This window comes from Rhamphochromis longiceps, linkage group LG15 (assembly GCF_057381845.1).
Source record: "Rhamphochromis longiceps isolate RC_006_pf linkage group LG15, R_longiceps_female_GT1.1, whole genome shotgun sequence".
NCBI classification, from domain to species: domain Eukaryota; kingdom Metazoa; phylum Chordata; class Actinopteri; order Cichliformes; family Cichlidae; genus Rhamphochromis; species Rhamphochromis longiceps.
In genome coordinates, this window is record NC_140571.1 from 3,184,012 (window position 1) to 3,203,412 (window position 19,401).

Sequence of the window (19,401 nt, forward strand, 5' to 3'; positions counted from 1 at the left end):
CCTAGTGTAGTGACGAGGACCCTAAAACTAGAGAAAAGTCAGTCAGGAAAGATGAGGAGAGAGAAATGGACTGTATCCTTCACCCATTGTGGGGGTTGTCTTTCTGTTGCCTCTCCAGCGCACCTGTTCCCACTTCCATTTATTCCATAGCAGGTGACATGGAGACACAATCAGAGGTGCAGTACTATTTGTTTGAGCACCAGAGCACAGCTATTGTTGGAGCTGAGAGGAAGAAGAAGTAATTTGACAGCTTTGATCATTCGGTGTGTCTCTGTACACTGTCCTGCTTGAAGTGTGCTTTAGCAAGGAATTAATTAGAGTACATGTTTAAATATCCTACTTCCTCACTTTGAGGGAAAAAAAAGTGGTTTCTATTTTCTGAATGAGTGATTTATATCCTTGAAAGTTACCTGACCTTGTGCCACAGTGCAATGATCAAGTGTTGCATTAACTGCTAGTCTTGGAGTGCTTGATGAACAGCTCATTGTTTACGCAGCAGTGGGTGGATCTGCATGTTTGATTTTGGCACAGATTTTACGCTGGATGCCCTTCTTGACACAACCTTCCTACTAAGAGTACATCAGCTTGTGACCCCCTGAGGCCCCTTTGTGTCGCCTTGTGGGACCTTTTGCGGCGTTATCTGCAGCGGACTTCCTAACAGAAAGGACAACCATCAGGATGGCAGTTTTCAGCACACTTCTGACTTTGGCACTTCAGGCTCTTACATTTCTCTTCTTTCTGCTTATCGTTGCGTTTCTTGCATACTGCTTGTACGTAAAACACATTCATATGAAATATGACCACGTACCCGGCCCACCGAGGGACAGGTAGGTAAAGTTGTTGGGTAAAACACTTGTGCTGACATTATGTGCGACTGATCTTGTTAATTTAAAGCTCTTCTCCCCAGTTTTCTCCTCGGACATTCACCAACGTTTTCAAGGATATTAAAAAATGGTGGAAATGTACATGAACAATTCCTAGAGTGGTAAGTTAAGTACAAACTATGTTTTTGTGCAGTTGAAAATAGCATTTCAGTGTCAATGATGTTTAAGTGTATCATTTAAATGACAGCATGTCGTTTACAGGGCAGAGGAGTATGGGCCTGTGTGCAGGATAAATGCTCTTCATTATGTTCTAGTGTCTGTGTCATATCCAGAAGCAACAAAGGTAAATCCCGCAGTTAACTTCAGTGTGAAATAATGAAGTTTGTTTTGTATCAAAAAGCATAACTCTCGATAAAATTGGCACGAAGTCCTCTTTCTGTTAAATGCTTTTCTGTCGTTTTGCTTCTGGCTTCAGGTAATCTTGATGTCCTCAAAGTACTCCAAGGATGCATTTTCTTACAAGAGACTTTCCAACCTGTTTGGTCAGAGGTAACACTGACTTATCAGTCTGCTTCATTCGCTTTTAATTTTTATAAGGATGCACTAATTCAAAAGCAGAGTTAGTAATAAAGACCTGGGTTTAAATCCAACATCTGTCCCGGCCTTTCTGCGTGGGGGTTGCATGTTCTCCATGTGTTTGCTTGGGTTCTGTCTGAGCACAGGTTAGATTAACAGGATGGTGACCTGTCCAGGGTAAATAACACGCTAACCCCCCCCCCCCCCCCCCCCCCCCCCCACCACCACACGCACTTTTTTGAGTTTGGTAAGGCTGATATGAGCAGATACCAGTGTGCGACTTGCGTTCATTTACCAATATTTAGTGGTAGACGTGAGCTTTGTGATGCTGTGGTTAGTTCAATTCCTTTTACTAAGATTAAAACGGATATAATACTATCCTGTAATCTCAGTTTAACAAAGTAAAAATCAGCTGACAAATCCAAACTGTTTAAACCCTTATATTTTTTTCAAATTTGTGAAAAAGTATTTTGTCAACTGTCTTCTTTGAAGGCTCTTAGGCAATGGGCTGGTAACAGCACGGGATCATGAGCAGTGGTACAAACAGCGCCGCATCATGGACCCTGCGTTCAGCAGCCTGTGAGTTTCAGTTATCACAAAAACACACAACGGTCTCCTTGATTAACCACTTGTTCAGGGTTGGAAACATTTCCCTTTTTTCTGTTGAACATTATCCTTTAATGAATTTCTGTGATGGTTTGTTGGGATGTCCTGGATGTGCTGCTTCTCTGTCTAAAGCTATCATTACTTCCAGGTATCTGAGAGGTCTAATGGGAACCTTCAATGAGAGGGCAGAGAAACTGATGGATAAACTTGCAGAGCTTGCTGACAATAAAACAGAAGCTAATATGCTCCATCTTTTCAACTGTGTCACTCTGGATGTTATTGCTAAGGTTTTATATTACAGTCAATTTTACAGTTTCTACAGGGTGAGTGTGTGTATACTTATATATTTTTTCTTGATAAATTTCAGGTTGCCTTTGGGGTGGACTTGGACCTCTTGAAGAATAGTTCACCTTTCCCTAAAGCCATTGAGACATGTCTGAAAGGAATGGTTACCTATATTAGAGACATATTTTTTGAGGTATTTGAGATGTAGATTCTTTTTTGTTTAGTATGAAGTATGTTTGACAAAAGCCTTGTTAACAGTATGACATGTTAAATTGTTCAATCTGCAATTCCAGTTCAATCCAAAGAACAGATCATATATTAATGAGGTGAGGGAAGCGTGCCGCCTGCTCCGTACAACTGGAGCTCAGTGGATCCACGAGAGGAAGATCGCCATTGAAAACGGTGACGAGGTTCCCAAGGACATCCTGACACAAATCATCAAAACTGCAAGCCAAGGTTGTAGCCCCTAAATCTGACATTTGATTAGACTGGATAAGAGCGATATTATAGATTCTTTGTGGTAGGAAAGAACAGATTTTAAACTGCTATCAATATTACACAAAGAGTAAAGAAATACAATGAAGATGAATGAAAAGACATCGCATTCTCAGCGTGAGGGACGGCGCCATGCTGCATGGCAGCCTGCTGCAGTAGCTCTTGTGTTTTTGTTTGTTTGCTTAATCACTTACTCAGTTATTCTTAATTCTTAGTAAGTTTACTAGTAGTAGTATTTCAGCTGCTGGAACAAAAGAATCTCTAAAATATGCAATAAATTAAATATTTATCATCCTACCATCGTATTAGCCATGGAGGTTTTTGTTTATGTTTATGAATGGAGGCAGAATATAAATACCTGACTGATAATTTTAAAATGCGGGGTAAGTACAGGACAGACAAAGAAATCAAATATTAATTAACATGTCAATGTTCTTCTTATTTCAGAGAAAAGCATGACTGAGGAAGATGACCAGTTTATGTTGGACAATTTGGTGACATTCATCATTGCTGGTGAGTTTCTATTTCAGCTTTAATGTTTAAAATGCTGTGTGACAGACCCGTCCCTCCTCCAGTGACGGGCTCCTGCAGCTCGCATAGTTACGTCATGGTCACAATCTTTAGTGTGAATTTTTATATAATTGTATTTATTGGCAAGTTTTGCTCCAGTTATTCACAACATGCATATAATGCACACGAACATAAATTACTGACTAAATGAGCTGTGTACATTACAAAAGACTGTATATAAAAGATGGAAATTCAAGGAAGCGTTGTCATTCTCATCGCATGTTTACATTAGTTGCAACGATTTTATGTACCCACGGTCCCGGTTTTCCATTAACAAGTAATAAAATGGTATCAAATACTAGTAAACTATACAAGTAAGAGAAGTGCAGCAACCTGAGTAACAGTATGGAGTATAGATATAAATATTTTAGCAGCAAAGTATCCGTAGTGATTAAGGCGCTACAGTTGCAGTTTCTCGTCCATTATGTACCGAGAAGTCTCACAGCTTCTGGAATGAAGCCTGTTCTCAGTCTGGAGGTTTTGCATGTAATGCTCCTCAGCCTCCTGCCTGAGGGAGTGGGACAAAGAGTGTGCTGGGTGAGTGGGGTCCTTCATGATACAGGTGCCCCTCTTCCTGCATCAGGTGTATATTTCTGTGATGGTTGGTAGGCTGCCTCTGACAACTCTGTGCAGCCTTCACCTCCCTCTGTAGTTTTCCTCTCTGCCACAGTGCAGTTTCTGTGCCACACGTTGATGCCGGAGCACAGAACACTCTCCACCGCACTTCTGTAAAAGGAGATGTGGACTGAGCTCAAGTCTCTCACACCTCAACCGCCTCAGGAAGCAGAGCCTCTGGTGTGCCTTCCTGATCAGACAGGAAGTGTTGTTTTTCCAGGTGCATACCCAGGTACTTGTAGCTGAGTACTACTTCAACTGCAGAACCTGTGTCTTCCTCTCCTGAAGTCCACAATTTCCTTGGTGGTCTTCCCATTTAAGCAGTTTTTTTTTTCTTTTTTTTTTTCTGCACCAATCCTCCAAGTGTTCCACCTCCTTCCTGTTGCCGGTCTCCTCGTTGTTTGTGATGCATCCGCAAACCTTACAGTTTGACAGCCAGGGTGGTTTGGTGAGCAGTCATATGTAAGCATCGTGAACAGGAGTCTTAGCACACAGCCCTGAGGGGAGCCAGTGCTGAGGAGCATGGAAGATGAGGAGACATTGTGGATCCTCACAGACTGCGGCCTGTTGGTCATGAAGTCCAGAACCCAGTTGGTCCATAAAGACTAAGTTTCTAGGTCTGAAAAGTGACACATATATTGCAGTGCCTTAAAGCTACATTGTTTATAATGTTGTCTTTGTATAGACATGTATTTATGGTGTCTTTGGTCTTTTCCTCATGAATGTCCAGTGTTCTTGTTTACGCTGACTGACCTCTAGTTTCAAAACGGTTAAGCAATGGAAAAACAGCAGCGTGTTTCATATATAGTTTGTTGAAACTGCTTTCACTTGATTTTTCAATCAAAAGATTTGTTTCGATATTAAGAATACAAACGCTCGGGTGAGTTGGTTCATTTTAAGGTGGTATTGTGATTCGATTTTAAAGCATTTGTGCTATTTCAGGCCAAGAAACGACAGCCAATCAGCTGGCGTTTTGCATCATGGAACTTGGAAGACATCCAGATATACTGGAAAGGTAAGAACTCAAAATATAGCACATAACAGTTTCCATTAGAACAAGTGAACTTTGGTTTCTTATGGAGTTTTCTCATTTCTCAGAGTGAAGAAAGAAGTGGACGATGTTATTGGGATGAAACGTGAAATAAGCTACGATGACCTGGGCAAGTTGGTCTACCTGTCACAGGTACACGTGGCAATTTGAAAATTGTGGTAATGTTTTTAGTGTGAATCCATGAGATTAAAAATCAAAGTTTGTCAACTAACAATCAAAGGCTGCATCTCGTGTGTTATGACACAAGACCAGTTTACAGGCAGGGATGGCTCAGTAGTCAGTGGCTGCCCACTGCTTCACTGGGTTAAATGCAGACTAACACATACACATTACACGTATTCCTTGTAATCTTCCCCCAGGTGTTAAAAGAGACTCTGAGAATGTACCCCACAGCTCCGGGCACATCTCGTCATATTGCTGAAGACATGGTGATTGATGGGATCCACATACCTGGAGGATTTGTTGCTCTTGTAAGTTGTGAAGATTTTAAATATGTTTTAATACCTTTTGGTTTGAAGATGGGTGTGTGTATGCTTCTAATCATTTACTCAAACAGAACCCAAACAGCCCCCCCACCAGCTTAAGTCCTTTAAAAAAAAAAAAAAAAAGTTACCTGGAATCGAGATAAATAATAAACTGTTCTAATGTTTAGTTCAGCTCCTATGCGAGTGGGAGACTGGAGAGATTCTTCAAGGATCCACTGAGATTTGATCCAGACAGATTTCACCCAGATGCTCCCAAGTAAGAAACACACTGTTTCACCATGCTGACATGTTTTATTCTTGTTTTCGGTCATTATTACCTAATGAGAAAAATGGTTCACAGTAACTGAGGCTGTCTCTTGTCTGTTCAACAAGGCCTTATTACTGCTACTACCCTTTTTCCCTCGGTCCTCGTGCGTGCCTAGGAAAGAACTTTGCTCAGGTGAGGATGGCTAAATAATGTGGAGACCCGCTCACCTATAAACACACTGACTCATCTCTGTGGGCGCTGTTGTGTTTTTTTTAGATGGAGGCTAAAGTGGTGATGGCCAAACTGCTCCAGAGGTTTGACTTCACTCTCGTCCCAGAACAGACCTTTGACATCCTGGATGCTGGCACACTCAGACCAAAGAGTGGAGTGTTGTGCACTTTGATTCACAGGGATTAAAAAAAAAAAAAAAATAATGCAACATCACACAAGTGGTAGTAGACCATAGAAGAAAAATGGGTTACTCTTTACTAATGTAAACAAAAACAAATCTAAAAGCATTAATGTGATTGTACTTTGATATAATAAATCTATTTTTATTATAATAATAAATAAAAAAAACTATAATGAATACAGTTTTATATCTTTTTGATGATCACTGACTTTAATATTCTCTTTACTTTAATGTAGCTCTGTCATTGCTTTTTCATGACTACAACAGGACTTTTAATGCCTGTAACATTAACTCATGATGCTGCCAGCAGTGACACGGGCACCAGCAAAACCAGCCCTTTAAAACCTGAACCATGAAATAACTGCCAGAAATCTTTATTTTTCTGATAATGGAGTGTATGTTGAACCTTTAGACTACATGTATTAAAAAATATTTATATATAAAATTATAATCTGCACATGTGTTTAAATTGTATCACATTTGCTACATTAGCCATATTTTTGCAACTTAGTCATTAAAAACTTGTCATGCAATTTGTATCATTTTTTGAGGGTAAATAAAGGTCACACAAATAAAACTCACAAAACCACATGTATCAAATACGATACGCTTAGCTTTAAAGGGACTGGGATCGATGAGGAGTGCATTGCAGAGGTCCAGCTGAAAAGCCAGGTTTTCTTGTTGCAGCTCCAGTGAACCTCTTGTTGCTTTATTTGCACCAAAGCAGCTGAACTGGAAGCACTATGGTTTCTGCTTCCTAACATATCGATATTCCTGAAGTTTAAGTGGGATACTGTGATGGAGTGTCGTGTTAATGATCTGAACTGCGTAGGCTACTTCAGTCTGAAGAGTCACTGATAACAGGCTCGCTGCTTTTATCTGGCCGTGGACTTTCTAACTGAAAGGACAACCAGCTTTAACACGGACGTCTCCGGGACATTTTCCAGGATGGCACTTTCCAGCCTGCTTCTGAGCCTGGCTGCTCGGGCACTTACGTTTCTCTTCTTTCTGCTCGTCATTGCGTTTCTTGGCTACTGCTTGTACATTAAATATATTCATATGAAGTATGACCACATCCCCGGGCCGCCGAGGGACAGGTAGGAAAGGTCGTCGGCTGAAGCAGTTATGCGGACGTTACTTGAGAGTAACTCGCTGTTTCCTCCTCAGTTTTTTCTTCGGACACTCACCAACGATGTTGAAGGCGATGAAAAATGACGGATTTATACACGACAGATTTCTGGAGTGGTAAGTTTAGCGCAAACAAAGTTTTTATGCAGAAAACACGTCAAACCATTAAGCTAACACAATATGTAGGTCAGTGTTTGGGACTGCTGCCAGCCAATGCTAGCTAGCCTGGCTGTATTGAACTGACGCAGTTTCCTTTTTCACAGCATATTTTGCCGCTAATTGCCTGTTAATTTCTGCCTATATAACAAATACATTGCAGTTCTTACTGTACTCTTTGTATTACAGTATTAATATCATTCGCCTTTAAAAGATCTAATTAAGATGTCACCTGCAGGGCCGAGAAGTATGGACCTGTTTACAGGTTAAATGTGCTTCACTACGTTTCACTGTGTACGTACTGTCCAGAGGCCACCAAGGTAAACACTTGTCACCTGACTGTTTTCACATCAGTACACAGGTGTCATTAATAAAGGGTCTATTTCTGTAAATCTGTGAATTATTGTGATTAGCAGTACCTGTGTATCTCTGCTGTTTCAGTTTAAAATGACTACAGTGCAACAAACCTGTTGTGTGTGAAAGTGCACCCATCAATCCTGTTGGCAGAGGTCCCTGCTAATAAACAGTGCCAGCTACTGGCCTTTTGGGGACTTGTTCACATTTAAAGCCCTCTTCTTCTTCTTCTTCTTCTTCTTCTTCTTCGTCACACTTTTGTGTCATTTTGTTTCTGGTTTCAGGAAATCCTGATGTCCCCAAAATACCTTAAACAGAAGTCTGTCTATAAAAGACTCTTCAACCTGTTTGGTCAAAGGTGATGTATCAGATTATCTGAGTCACTTTATTGTAGTTGTGTGTACATACCTTATTAGTCACAATGAATAGAACTTGATAGTATTACCATGTTGTGATACTTTCCTTGTGTCACATCTTAGCATTTTATTTAACTCCTGACCTCAGTGATCATATTATAGGAGCCATGTACGAATTTATGATGATGACATTTTCATGCTGTCTATCGTAATTTTTAACAGTGATGTTTGCAGGGTTGTTGTTTTGAAACTCATTGCATAATACTTTTGTGGTTGGTTGGGACAGTGATTGCCAGTATCAGGCACCTGCCTGGCAGGAGAGAGGGTGAATGTGTTGCTATAATTTGTTTAATGTTTTTATTATTTCTTTATTGTCACTGAGTTTTGGATTCTTTTGCCCCTCAGCGACTTTTAGTTTGTTCTTGAAGTCACTTCACAGATTTTTTTTTTTTTTTTTAAATCATTGTCTTAACTGTCTTCAAGGTTTTTAGGTGATGGTCTGGTAACAGCACGGGATCATGAGCGGTGGTACAAACAGCGACGCATCATGGACCCTGCGTTCAGCAGCCTGTGAGTTATGAAATTATACATCCTAATCCTTTAGTCGCTGTTCCTCTGTCTCAAACTTTTGTTTTTTCCAGGTATCTGAGAGGTCTAATGGGAACCTTCAATGAGACAGCAGAGAAACTGATGGATAAACTTGCAGAGCTTGCTGACAGTAAAACAGAAGCTAATATGCTCCATCTCATCAACTGTGTCACCCTGGATGTTATTACTAAGGTTTTTAGAGCTTCCTTAACATGCTGTTTTTTTTCTTAATACTGAAGAATAAAAAATATGTTTATTCTAACTTTTCTAACTTTTTATAAAGGCTACAATCATGTTCTAAGCGTGAGTGAATTGCTGTGCATGTCAGGCAGGTTGCCTTCGGGGTGGACTTGGACCTCTTGAAGAATAGTTCACCTTTCCCTAAAGCCATTGAGACATGTCTGAAAGGAATGGTTACCTACCTTAGAGACATATTTTTTGAGGTATTACTTCAGCGTTTGTTGTTATGAAGTATGTCTGCCAACAACATTGTTATCAGGATGCCAGGCTAAACCCTTCAGTCTGCCATTCCAGTACAATCCAAAGAACAGACGAAATGTCAATGAGGTGAGGGAAGCGTGCCGCCTGCTCCGTACAACTGGAGCCAAGTGGATCAGTGAGAGAAAGGCCGCCATGCAAAACGGTGATGAGGTCCCCAAAGACATCCTGACACAAATCATCAAAACTGCAAGCCAAGGTTGGAGTTCCCAAATTTCACATTAGACTAGACTAGAGCAATATTTTATTCTCTTTGTGACGAGACAAAGTGAATAGAACAAATGTGACCCACAGTTTTTGATGCCTTCTCAGTTCGGTGCATGTGGTTTGTAAGTAATGTTGGAAACCAGGAGAAGTTAAATATCGATGTATCTGTCCATTCTCTCCTCATTTCAGAGGAAAACATGACTGAAGAAGATGAAGAATTTATGCTGGACAATTTTGTGACATTTTTCATTGCAGGTGAGTCTCTGTTGTTTCAGCTTTGATGTGTGAAATGCAGCTGGAAGCTCCTTTGTAGCGTCAGATGAAGCTCACTGCACTGAAGAGTGTGTTTTATTTTCAATTTTACACAATGTGGCCACTGTTGTCTGTGAATTGTTGTCACGTGTTCACTTAGCATGGACAAAACTGTCCTTTCTTATCCAGAGGGGCTGCATAATATCTGCACACACACACTGTGTCACACAACTCTAGTTCCTGTGTTACTGACTGTTTGTCCATCCATCCATCCATCTTCATCCGCTTTGTCCGGGGCCGGGTCGCGGGGGCAGCAGCCTAAGCAAAGAGGCCCAGACCTCCCTCTCCCCAGCCACCTCCTCCAGCTTGTCCGGGGGAATACCAAGGCGTTCCCAGGCCAGCCGAGAGATATAATCTCTCCAGCGTGTCCTGGGTCTGCCCCGGGGCCTCCTCCCGGTGGGACATGCCTGGAACACCTCACCCAGGAGACGCCCAGGGGGCATCCTTGTCAGATGCCCGAACCACCTCAGCTGGCTCCTTTCGATGTGGAGCAGCAGCTGCTCTACTCTGAGCCCCTCCCGGATGGCCGAACTTCTCACCCTATCTCTAAGGGAGAGGCCAGCCACCCTTCGGAGGAAGCTCATTTCTGCCGCTTGTATCCGCGATCTCGTTCTTTCGGTCACTACCCACAGCTCGTGGCCATAGGTGAGGGTAGGGACGTAGATCGACCGGTAAATTGAGAGCTTCGCTTTTACACTCAGCTCCCTCTTCACCACGACGGACCGGTGCAGCGTCCGCATTACTGCAGCCGCAGCCCCAATCCGTCTGTCGATCTCCGGCTCCCTTCTCCCATCACTCATGAACAAGACTCCAAGATACTTGAACTCCTCCACTTGGGGCAGGAACTCATCCCCGACCCGGAGTAGACACTCCACCCTTTTCCGGCTGAGAACCATGGCCTCAGATTTGGAGGTGCTGATCCTCATTCCCGCTGCTTCACACTCGGCTGCGAACCGTTCCAGTGCGAGCTGGAGGCCTTCACCCGATGAAGCCAACAGAACCACATCATCTGCAAAAATCAGAGATGAGATTCTGAGGCCACCAAAGCGAAAGCCCTCCGCCACTTGGCTGCGCCTAGAAATCCTGTCCATAAAAATTATGAACAGAACCAGAGACAAAGGGCAGCCCTGGCGAAGCCCATCACCCACCGGGAACGAGTCCGACTTATTGCCGGCAATGCGAACCAAGCTCTTGCAACGGTTGTATAGGGATCGAATGGCCCGTAGCAATGGGCCAGACACCCCATATTCCCGCAACACCTCCCACAGGACACCCCGAGGGACACGGTCGAATGCCTTCTCCAAGTCCACAAAACACATGTAGACTGGTTGGGCAAACTCCCATGCACCCTCAAGTATCCTGGAGAGGATAAAGAGCTGGTCCAGTGTTCCGCGACCAGGACGAAAACCGCATTGTTCCTCCTGTATCCGAGGTTCGACTAACGGACGAACTCTCCTTTCCAGCACCCTGGCATAGACTTTCCCAGGGAGGCTGAGGAGTGTGATCCCCCTGTAGTTGGAACACACCCTCCGGTCCCCTTTCTTAAAGATGGGGACCACCACCCCGGTCTGCCAGTCCACAGGTACTGCCCCTGATCTCCACGCAACATTGCAGAGGCGTGTCAACCAGGACAGCCCTACAACGTCCAGAGCCTTCAGGAACTCGGGGCGGACCTCATCAACACCAGGGGCTCTGCCACCAAGGAGTTGTTTAACTGCCTCAGTGACCTCGCCCCCGGAAATTGGCGGGTCATTCCCCTCATCCCCAGACTCTGCTTCCTCCTCGGAAGACGTGTCAGTGGGATTAAGGAGGTCCTCGAAGTATTCCTTCCACCGCCTGACAATTTTCTCAGTCGACGTCAGCAGCGCTCCGCCAGCACTATACACAGTGCAGGTAGAGCACCGCTTTCCCCTCCTGAGACGTCTGACGGTTTGCCAGAATCTCTTCGAGGCAGTCCGAAAGTCTTTTTCCATGGCCTCTCCAAACTCCTCCCACACCCGAGTTTTTGCTTCAGCCACTGCCCGAGCCGCATTCCGCTTGGCCTGTCGATACCTGTCGGCTGCCTCCGGAGTCCCACAGGCTAACCAAGCCCGATAGGACTCCTTCTTCAGCCTGGTGGCTCCCTTCACTTCTGGTGTCCACCATTTGGTTCGGGGATTACCACCACGGCAAGCACCCACCACCTTGCGGCCGCAGCTCAATGCAGCAGCTTCGGCAATGGAGACGCTGAACATGGTCCATTCGGACTCAATGTCCCCGGTCTCCCTCGGAATGCTGTTGAAGCTCTGCCGGAGGTGTGCGTTGAAGATCTCGCGGACTGGGGCCTCTGCTAGACGTTCCCAGCACACCCTCACTACGCGTTTAGGTGCACCAGGTCTGTCCAGCGTCCTCCCCCGCCACCTGATCCAACTCACCACCAGGTGGTGATCAGTTGACAGCTCAGCCCCTCTCTTTACCTGAGTGTCCAGAACATATGGTCGCAGGTCTGCTGATACGATTACAAAATCGACCTACGGCCTAGAGCGTCCTGGTGCCACGTGCACTTATGGACACTCTTATGTTCGAACAGGGTGTTCGTTATGGCCAAACTGTGGTTAGCACAGAAGTCCAATAACAGAGCACTGCTCGGGTTCAGATCAGGGAGGCCGTTCCTCCCAATCACGCCCCTCCAGGTCTCGCTGTCGTTTCCCACGTGAGCATTGAAGTCTCCCAGCAGGACAACAGAGTCTCCAGGTGGAGCACCCTCCAGCACCCCCCCCAGGGACTCTAAGAAGGCTGGGTACTCTGAACTGCCACTCGGCGCATAAGCGCAGATGACAGTCAGGACCCGTTCCCCGACCCTAAGGCGCAGGGAACAAACCCTCTCGTCCACCGGGAAAAATCCCAACGTACCGGCAGCAAGCCGAGGGGATATTAGGATACCCACCCCAGCCCGCCGCCTCTCACCAGGGGCAACTCCAGACTGAGACAGAGTCCAGCCCCTCTCCAGGAGACTGGTTCCAGAGCCCAAGCCATGTGTAGAGGTGAGCCCGACTATATCTAGCCGGTACCTCTCAACCTCACGCACTAACTTAGGCTCCTTCCCCACCAGAGAGGTGACATTCCATGTCCCTATTGCCAGTCTTGGCAGCCGGGGGTCAGTCCGCCAGGGCCTCCGCTCCTGGCCGCCACCCGGCACACAATGCACCCGACCCCTATGGCGCCTCCTGCGGGTGGTGGGCCTGCGGGAGGATGGGCCCATGTCTCCTCTTCGGGCTGTGCCCGGCCGGGCCCCATGGACTAAGGCCCGGCCACCAGACGCTCGCCCTCGGGCACCCTCCCCGGGCCTGGCTCCAGGGCGGGGCCCCGGTAACCCTATCCCGGGCAGGGTAAACTTGTTTGTCTCAAATGTAAAAAAAATACATATTTATTACTCTTTTCAATCTTGACCGGGACCATAACATTTGCAAATGAGTAAAATATCAATCAAGAAAAAGAAACATATGATCTGTTTTTGTTACATAATGATATTATTGATTTTGAGTTAACTAGGCTTTTTAAGACTCAAAGAGTTGTGATGTAGAAATTAGGATTACAACTTCTTGATTGAGGTAATATTCTGATGCATTATTGACAAACTGGCAACATTTTAGGCCAAGAAACAACAGCCAATCAACTGGGTTTTTGCATCATGGCGCTTGGAAGACATCCTGAAATACTGGAGAAGTAAGAAGTCAAACAGAACTCAACAATTTACACTTTCTATTTACAACTTTCTATATCTTTGCATGAATATAACCTGAAACATCATCTGATTGAACCTATAAGTAAAGAGGACTTAAACAAAAGTCTGTGAGATCTTCAGAAAGCTTCTTGCTGTGACACACTTGTTGTACAGTCAGTCTGATAGATCCAGTTCTTACAATCAGTGTGTCCCTCAGATCTGACTGTCAACCCGTTGTGTGAAAACAACTTCTTCTAATTTGATCCATCAAAATATCAAACATCAAAAATATTCCCAATCCTGAGATTATATAAATCTCAAGCCCACAGACATTTATGTAGATGTGCATTTTTCTCTATAAAAAATGTAGTTTTACATCTGTTTCTACATATTTACTCCTATGACCTGTGTTAACCTCTAAAGATGATTTAGGTAATATTTCTGCAGTTATAACTGTGTAATATATAGAGTGAATTTTGGTTTTCTAAATTGTATTTTTATTTCTTAGAGCGAAGAAAGAGGTCGATGATGTCATTGGGATGAAACGTGACATAAGCTATGACGACTTAGGAGAGCTGGTCTACCTGTCACAGGTACATGTGGTAAATTTAGTTATTCATTTATTTATTTTAATAACTCACCCAAAGTGTGCACTTCTCATTGTAACCTTCCTTCAGGTGTTAAAAGAGACTCTAAGAATTTACCCCCCAGCTCCAGGCACGTCTCGTGATGTTGCTGAAGACATGGTGATTGACGGTATCCACATACCCGGGGGATTTAGCGTTGTTGTGAGTCATTTTCTTTTTAATATGTTTGTAAGTCTAAATGATAACTACATACTAAAGACAACAAATATATGAAGCAAGATATATGGAGTTATGTAGCGAAGAAAAAAAGATAAATAACTCTAAATATGTTTTATAGAGTCCTTCAAGTCCCTTAACTTTGTTGACAGCGCTGTAAACTCTTGGCCTTCTCTCAATGAGCTTCATGATGTAGGCACATGAAGTGGTTTCAATTCACAGGTCTGCCTTTGTCAGGGTTCATTTGTGGTATTTCTCTCCGCCTCAATAGAGTTGGGATAATCAGTTGTGTTGTGCAGAAGTCAGGTTGGTACACAGCTGACAGCCCTTATCTGATTGGTTCTCGCCATAATATGAATTCTAAGTAAAGAAAAAATGACAGTCCTTCATTATTTTAAGAACTGAAAGTCAGTCTGGAAAATTGCTTAAACTTTGGGGACACATTCAAAGATCAGCAAGTGCTACGACGAGACTGACTCACATGAGAACGGCACCAGGAAAGGAAGACCAACAGTCGCCTCTGCTGCTGAGGATAAACTCATCCATGTCACCAGCCTCAGAATTAGCAAGTTAACAGCAGCTCAGATTAGAGCTCAGATAGATGCACACAGAGTTCCAGTAGCAGACACATCTCTACATCAACTGTTCAGAGGAGACTGTGAATCAGGCCTTTATGGTCAAATAGCTGCTAAGAAACCAGGACTAAGGAAAAGCAACAAGCAGAAGAAATTTGTTTGGGCCAAGAAACACAACGAATGGACATCAGACCAGTGGAAATCTGTGCTTTGGTCTGATGAGTGCAAATTTGAGATCTTTGGTTCCACCTGCTGTGTCTTTGTGTGATGCACAAAATGTAACCGGATGGTCTCTACATGAATGGTTCCCACCATGAAGTATGGAGCAGGAGGTGTGATGGTGTGGGGGATTTATTCAGAATTGAAGGCACACTGAACCCCAAACACACCTCCAGGCTGTGTAAAGGCTATTTGACTAAGAAGGAGAGTGATGGTGTGCTGCACCAGATGTCACCTGACCAATGGAGATGGTTTGGGATGAGATGGACCGCAGAGTGAAGGCAAGAGAGTCAACAAGTGCTCAGCATCTCTGGGAACTCCTTCAAGACTGTTGGAAAAACATTTCAGGCGATGACTTCAAGAAGCTCATCAAGAGAATGCAAAGGGTGGCTATTTGGAAGAATCTAAAATATAAACATGTTTTGAGTTATTTCACATTTTTTGTTTACTACATAATGCCATATGTGTTGATTCACAGTTTTGATGTGTTCAGTGAGAATCTGCAATGTAAATAGTCATGAAAAAAAGAAAAACCCATAATAAAGAAAATAAGAAGATATGTCCAAGCCTTTGACTGGTAGCGTATGTATAAACAAAACTGTCACAAAGTTGCCAGAAAAACATAAAAAATGAGATCTTATTCAAGCAAGAACAAATACATTTATGGTTAAAATGTGAAATTTTTTCCTATTTAGTTCAGCTCCTATGTGAGCGGGAGACTGGACAAATTCTTCGAGGATCCACTAAAATTTGATCCAGACAGATTTCACCCAGATGCTCCCAAGTAAGAAAAACACTGTTTCACCATGCTGACTTTATTACGTTTCATGTTTGCACACACTTTATTATCTCAGACTAAATGAGTGAAACGGTTCAAAGTAACTAAAGCTGTCTCTTATCTGTTCAAGGCCTTATTATTGCTACTACCCCTTTGCCCTCGGTCCTCGCTCGTGTCTGGGACAGAACTTTGCTCAGGTGAGGATGACAGCGTAAGTCAACATGAAGACCCACTCACCTATAAACACACTGACTCATCTCTGTGGGCGCTGTTGTGTTTTTTAGATGGAGGCTAAAGTGGTGATGGCCAAACTGCTCCAGAGGTTTGACTTCACTCTCGTCCCGGGACAGACCTTTGACATCCTGGATGCTGGCACACTCAGACCAAAGAGTGGAGTGTTGTGCACTTTGAGTCACAGGGATTACAAAAATAAAGGATCTTAAAGGACTTTACATAAAAAGAAATCATAGTGGTCTGTAGGGTAAAACTGTTGATCTACTCCTGCCTAAAAGCTGTGATTAAAAAAATAAATCGTTATAATAAAAACAGTATCAGATATGAATTACATGGTAAAGCGAAATGAAATGATGGTGATAATTATATATTATATATTTTTTTCATTACAATATAATTTTATTTTTTTGAGGGGGACAGCTGGGTTAAATACCATTTGCACTTGTTTGTTAATCATGCACAAACTCATTATATAGCGGTGTGTAGTGTCTTTTTTTTCATAACCACAAACCTCTTTGTGCCTACAAAACTAATATGTGTGTAAATGGAAATCATTTGGAAACAAGCGTGTTTTATATTTCTTTACCCGATTTGCTGTCTTAATGCCTTTACGGACAGTGTCCACATGGGGGCGCTGAGATCTTGCAGAGATCTCTGACTTTTAAAAAGCTGTTTAAATTCAATGTTCAGAAAAAGAACTCTCCCAGAAGTTGTCTCTGGTTTAAACACAGATGATATTTTTTTAATCTTTAATCAAATATGCATGTAGCTAAAGCCTACTGTCATAGGTTAAAGTATTTTTGATTTTTAACTAAATGAATATTTTGGGGCTTCATTTCAGTAAACCAGCCCAGCTTTTTAATGCTCAAGTATTGTCAACGAAATCACGGCCATTAAAAGCACACAATACATCTGTGCTTCATTTAACAATAAAGAATAAAAGTCGTGAGGCGTAGTCTGATTTTTCTTCTTTAATGAATCCAGTGTGTTTTTACGGCGAGCGCGTCCTCCTGTACCTTTAAGAAGGCCGAGCCTGAGCTCTGCGAGGCTGCGCCGCACTTTTTCATCTACCTGCTGCCCACTTCTCTCGCGCGTCTTGATTGGTCGTCTCGAGCTGAATCCTCTTGAATGATTTCAAACCCGAGTGTTTGGACAAGAGGGAGGAGAGAGGCGGGGGGTCCACTGATAATTCCGAGGCTGCTGGGTGGAAAGGATTGAGTCGTCCGTCCACTATCACACCGCCTCACTGAAGACGCTTTTATCCGAGGAGACGGTGAAACACGTCCAAGAGGACTTTTCTTATAGGTTGCGCGTTTTACTCGAACATTCGCTGTTTTGCGCGAAATTAGGTTGAATTCACCTAAACATAAAGGAAGAAGCTGGCGGATTTCACGTTTTCCATCATGTGAATGTTGTGATGTCCAGCAGAGACTGTGCACACTGTTACGGGTCGCTGTGTTTTTGCCGACAGGACTCGGTGATCGGAAATCCCTGATAATCGATTTTATATCGCTTGTTTGTTTCTGACCGACTGTGACCACCAACTGTTGTTCCTGTGAGTATTTTTTATTTATTTTACCAGATCAGTGGTGTCATTTCTTTAAAAGCTCGGGTTGTGGAAGCATCACAGTCATATTTGTGTTGTTTATTCTTTCGGTTTTATTATCGGCCTGTTGAAGATCAGGGCATTATCGATACTTTTCAGATTTTTTTTCCCCCCTTTTTGGACAATGTATTCATTTTTTAACACGATTCCGCAATTGAGGTTAGGTTAGTGAGTTTCTGAGAGTTAATTTTAAGCAGCTGCATAAACGAACTGAGACTCGCAGCCGCCACAGTCATGGCTAAAAATCCGTCCGAGGGGCCGAAGGATGACCTGAGCCAGCTGACGGACGACGAGCTGCTGCGGTGCAGCAAAGAGGAGCTGGTTAGGAAATTAAGGAGGGTTGACGGCGAGAAAATGAACTTGATGATCGAGCATGGCAACATGATGAAGGACATTAACCGGCGGCTGCAGGTGCACCTTCATGAAATCCGGAACCTGAAGGAAATCAACCAGAAGCTCCAAGATGACAACCACGAGCTCCGGGAACTCTGCTGCTTCCTGGACGACGACCGACAGAAGGGCAAGAAGCTGTCCCGGGAGTGGCAGCGTTTCGGCCGCTACACAGCCAGCGCCATGTGGAAGGAGGTGGGCACCTACATGATGAAGCTCAAGGAGCTGGAAGCCAACCAGGAGACTGTGCTGAGGGAGAACTCTGAACTGAAGGAGATCATCCTCATGCTGGATGAAGAGAGGAATGGGGCAGGGTCCCGGAGCTCCATAGATAGTCAGTCCAGCTTGACCAACCTGAACGGGGGCACCAGCACGGTCAGGGATGTTGGAGATGGGAGTAGCACGTCCAGCACAGGAAGTGCCGGTAGCCCCGATCACCACAATCACAACCACATGCACAAGCCCTCAGAGAACGGTAAGATGGGGACCACGATAAGAAGATCCATGGATGACCTATCAGCACCACATCATCACAGAAGCATCCCCAATGGACTGAATGGTGAGTACATGCACTTGTAAACACACCTGGATGCCACAGTCATCATGCACGCCCCACATTATGGGGTTTCTGTAGGGAAGTAGAGCAGTCGTCAACTAATCGGAATCTAAAAGTTCCTAAATAAAAACTTTGGTCCAATTCTTTCTTAAAACCATAGGTGTCAAACTCTGGCCCGCTGGCCAAATTTGGCCCGCAGCCTAATTACATTTGCCCCTCGAAGCCATACCAAGTTATTATTAGAGCTGGCCTACTGGTATTATACAGCTAATATATATTGTTTAGTATTAAGCTTTGCTTGTTCCATATTCAGTTTTTCAGCAAAACTTGTTTGAGTCCATAAGAAGAGATTCATTCTTAAATCTGGAGGAGATTTATTTTTCAATAAATATTAATGTTAGCCCGCGACCTTGTTCCAGTTTTGAATTTTGGCCCACTGTGTATTTGAGTTTGACACCCCTGCTTTAAACAATGGGGAATTGGCCCTTACACCTGTATTCCTGGGCTCTGCTGCTAATAGAGACACACTGTGTAGTTACTGCGCGTATGTGCTTGCTGTGGCCGCATATGCTGATCAGAACTGTTGGGATGGATTAACACCCATGGGGTCTTGGCTTAACCTCACTGTAAAGTCTTGATTGGGGTGATTATGAAACACACAGCATCTCTTAAGTGGCCTTTTCAGCCCCCACGCCAACCTGTCATTTATGTCTGCACTGATTTAGGTCACTGCACTTGTGCTTCTCAATGAAAGAGACTTATCTTAATAGCT

At 43.8% G+C, this 19,401-nt stretch overlaps 3 protein-coding genes across 7 annotated transcripts in view; all 3 read left to right on the forward strand.

Annotated features, from left to right (window-relative positions):
* The first annotated feature begins 236 nt into the window (after window positions 1-236).
* LOC146651801 (cholesterol 24-hydroxylase-like) lies at window positions 237-6,250 on the forward strand. Its single transcript, XM_085383376.1, has 15 exons — window positions 237-827; window positions 908-985; window positions 1,086-1,167; window positions 1,300-1,373; window positions 1,893-1,979; window positions 2,155-2,293; window positions 2,374-2,484; window positions 2,585-2,747; window positions 3,234-3,299; window positions 4,914-4,986; window positions 5,070-5,154; window positions 5,382-5,492; window positions 5,675-5,763; window positions 5,880-5,946; window positions 6,031-6,250. The coding sequence occupies exons 1-15, from the start codon at window positions 679-681 to the stop codon at window positions 6,169-6,171; spliced, it is 1,515 nt and encodes a 504-aa protein (XP_085239502.1). The 5' UTR covers window positions 237-678; the 3' UTR covers window positions 6,172-6,250.
* A 557-nt stretch (window positions 6,251-6,807) lies between these two features.
* LOC146651802 (cholesterol 24-hydroxylase-like) lies at window positions 6,808-17,018 on the forward strand. The gene is made up of 15 exons (XM_085383369.1): window positions 6,808-7,263; window positions 7,334-7,411; window positions 7,689-7,770; window positions 8,089-8,162; window positions 8,644-8,730; window positions 8,802-8,940; window positions 9,081-9,191; window positions 9,283-9,445; window positions 9,643-9,708; window positions 13,398-13,470; window positions 13,977-14,061; window positions 14,146-14,256; window positions 15,761-15,849; window positions 15,974-16,040; window positions 16,128-17,018. Exons 1-15 carry the CDS (start codon window positions 7,115-7,117, stop codon window positions 16,284-16,286), a joined length of 1,533 nt encoding a protein of 510 aa, XP_085239495.1. The 5' UTR covers window positions 6,808-7,114; the 3' UTR covers window positions 16,287-17,018.
* Window positions 17,019-17,187: 169 nt separating this feature from the next.
* The window catches only part of ccdc85cb (coiled-coil domain containing 85C, b), a 50,148-nt gene continuing 47,934 nt past the window's right edge, over window positions 17,188-19,401 (forward strand). For 2 of the 5 annotated variants that reach the window (XM_085383378.1, XM_085383381.1), the window contains exon 1: window positions 17,189-18,632. In XM_085383378.1, coding sequence (XP_085239504.1) covers window positions 17,918-18,632 — 715 coding nt within the window. In that variant the 5' untranslated portion in view covers window positions 17,189-17,917. Of the gene's footprint in view, window positions 18,633-19,401 lie in introns of all 5 variants that reach the window. The other 3 variants (XM_085383379.1, XM_085383380.1, XM_085383377.1) reach the window with 2 other exon arrangements.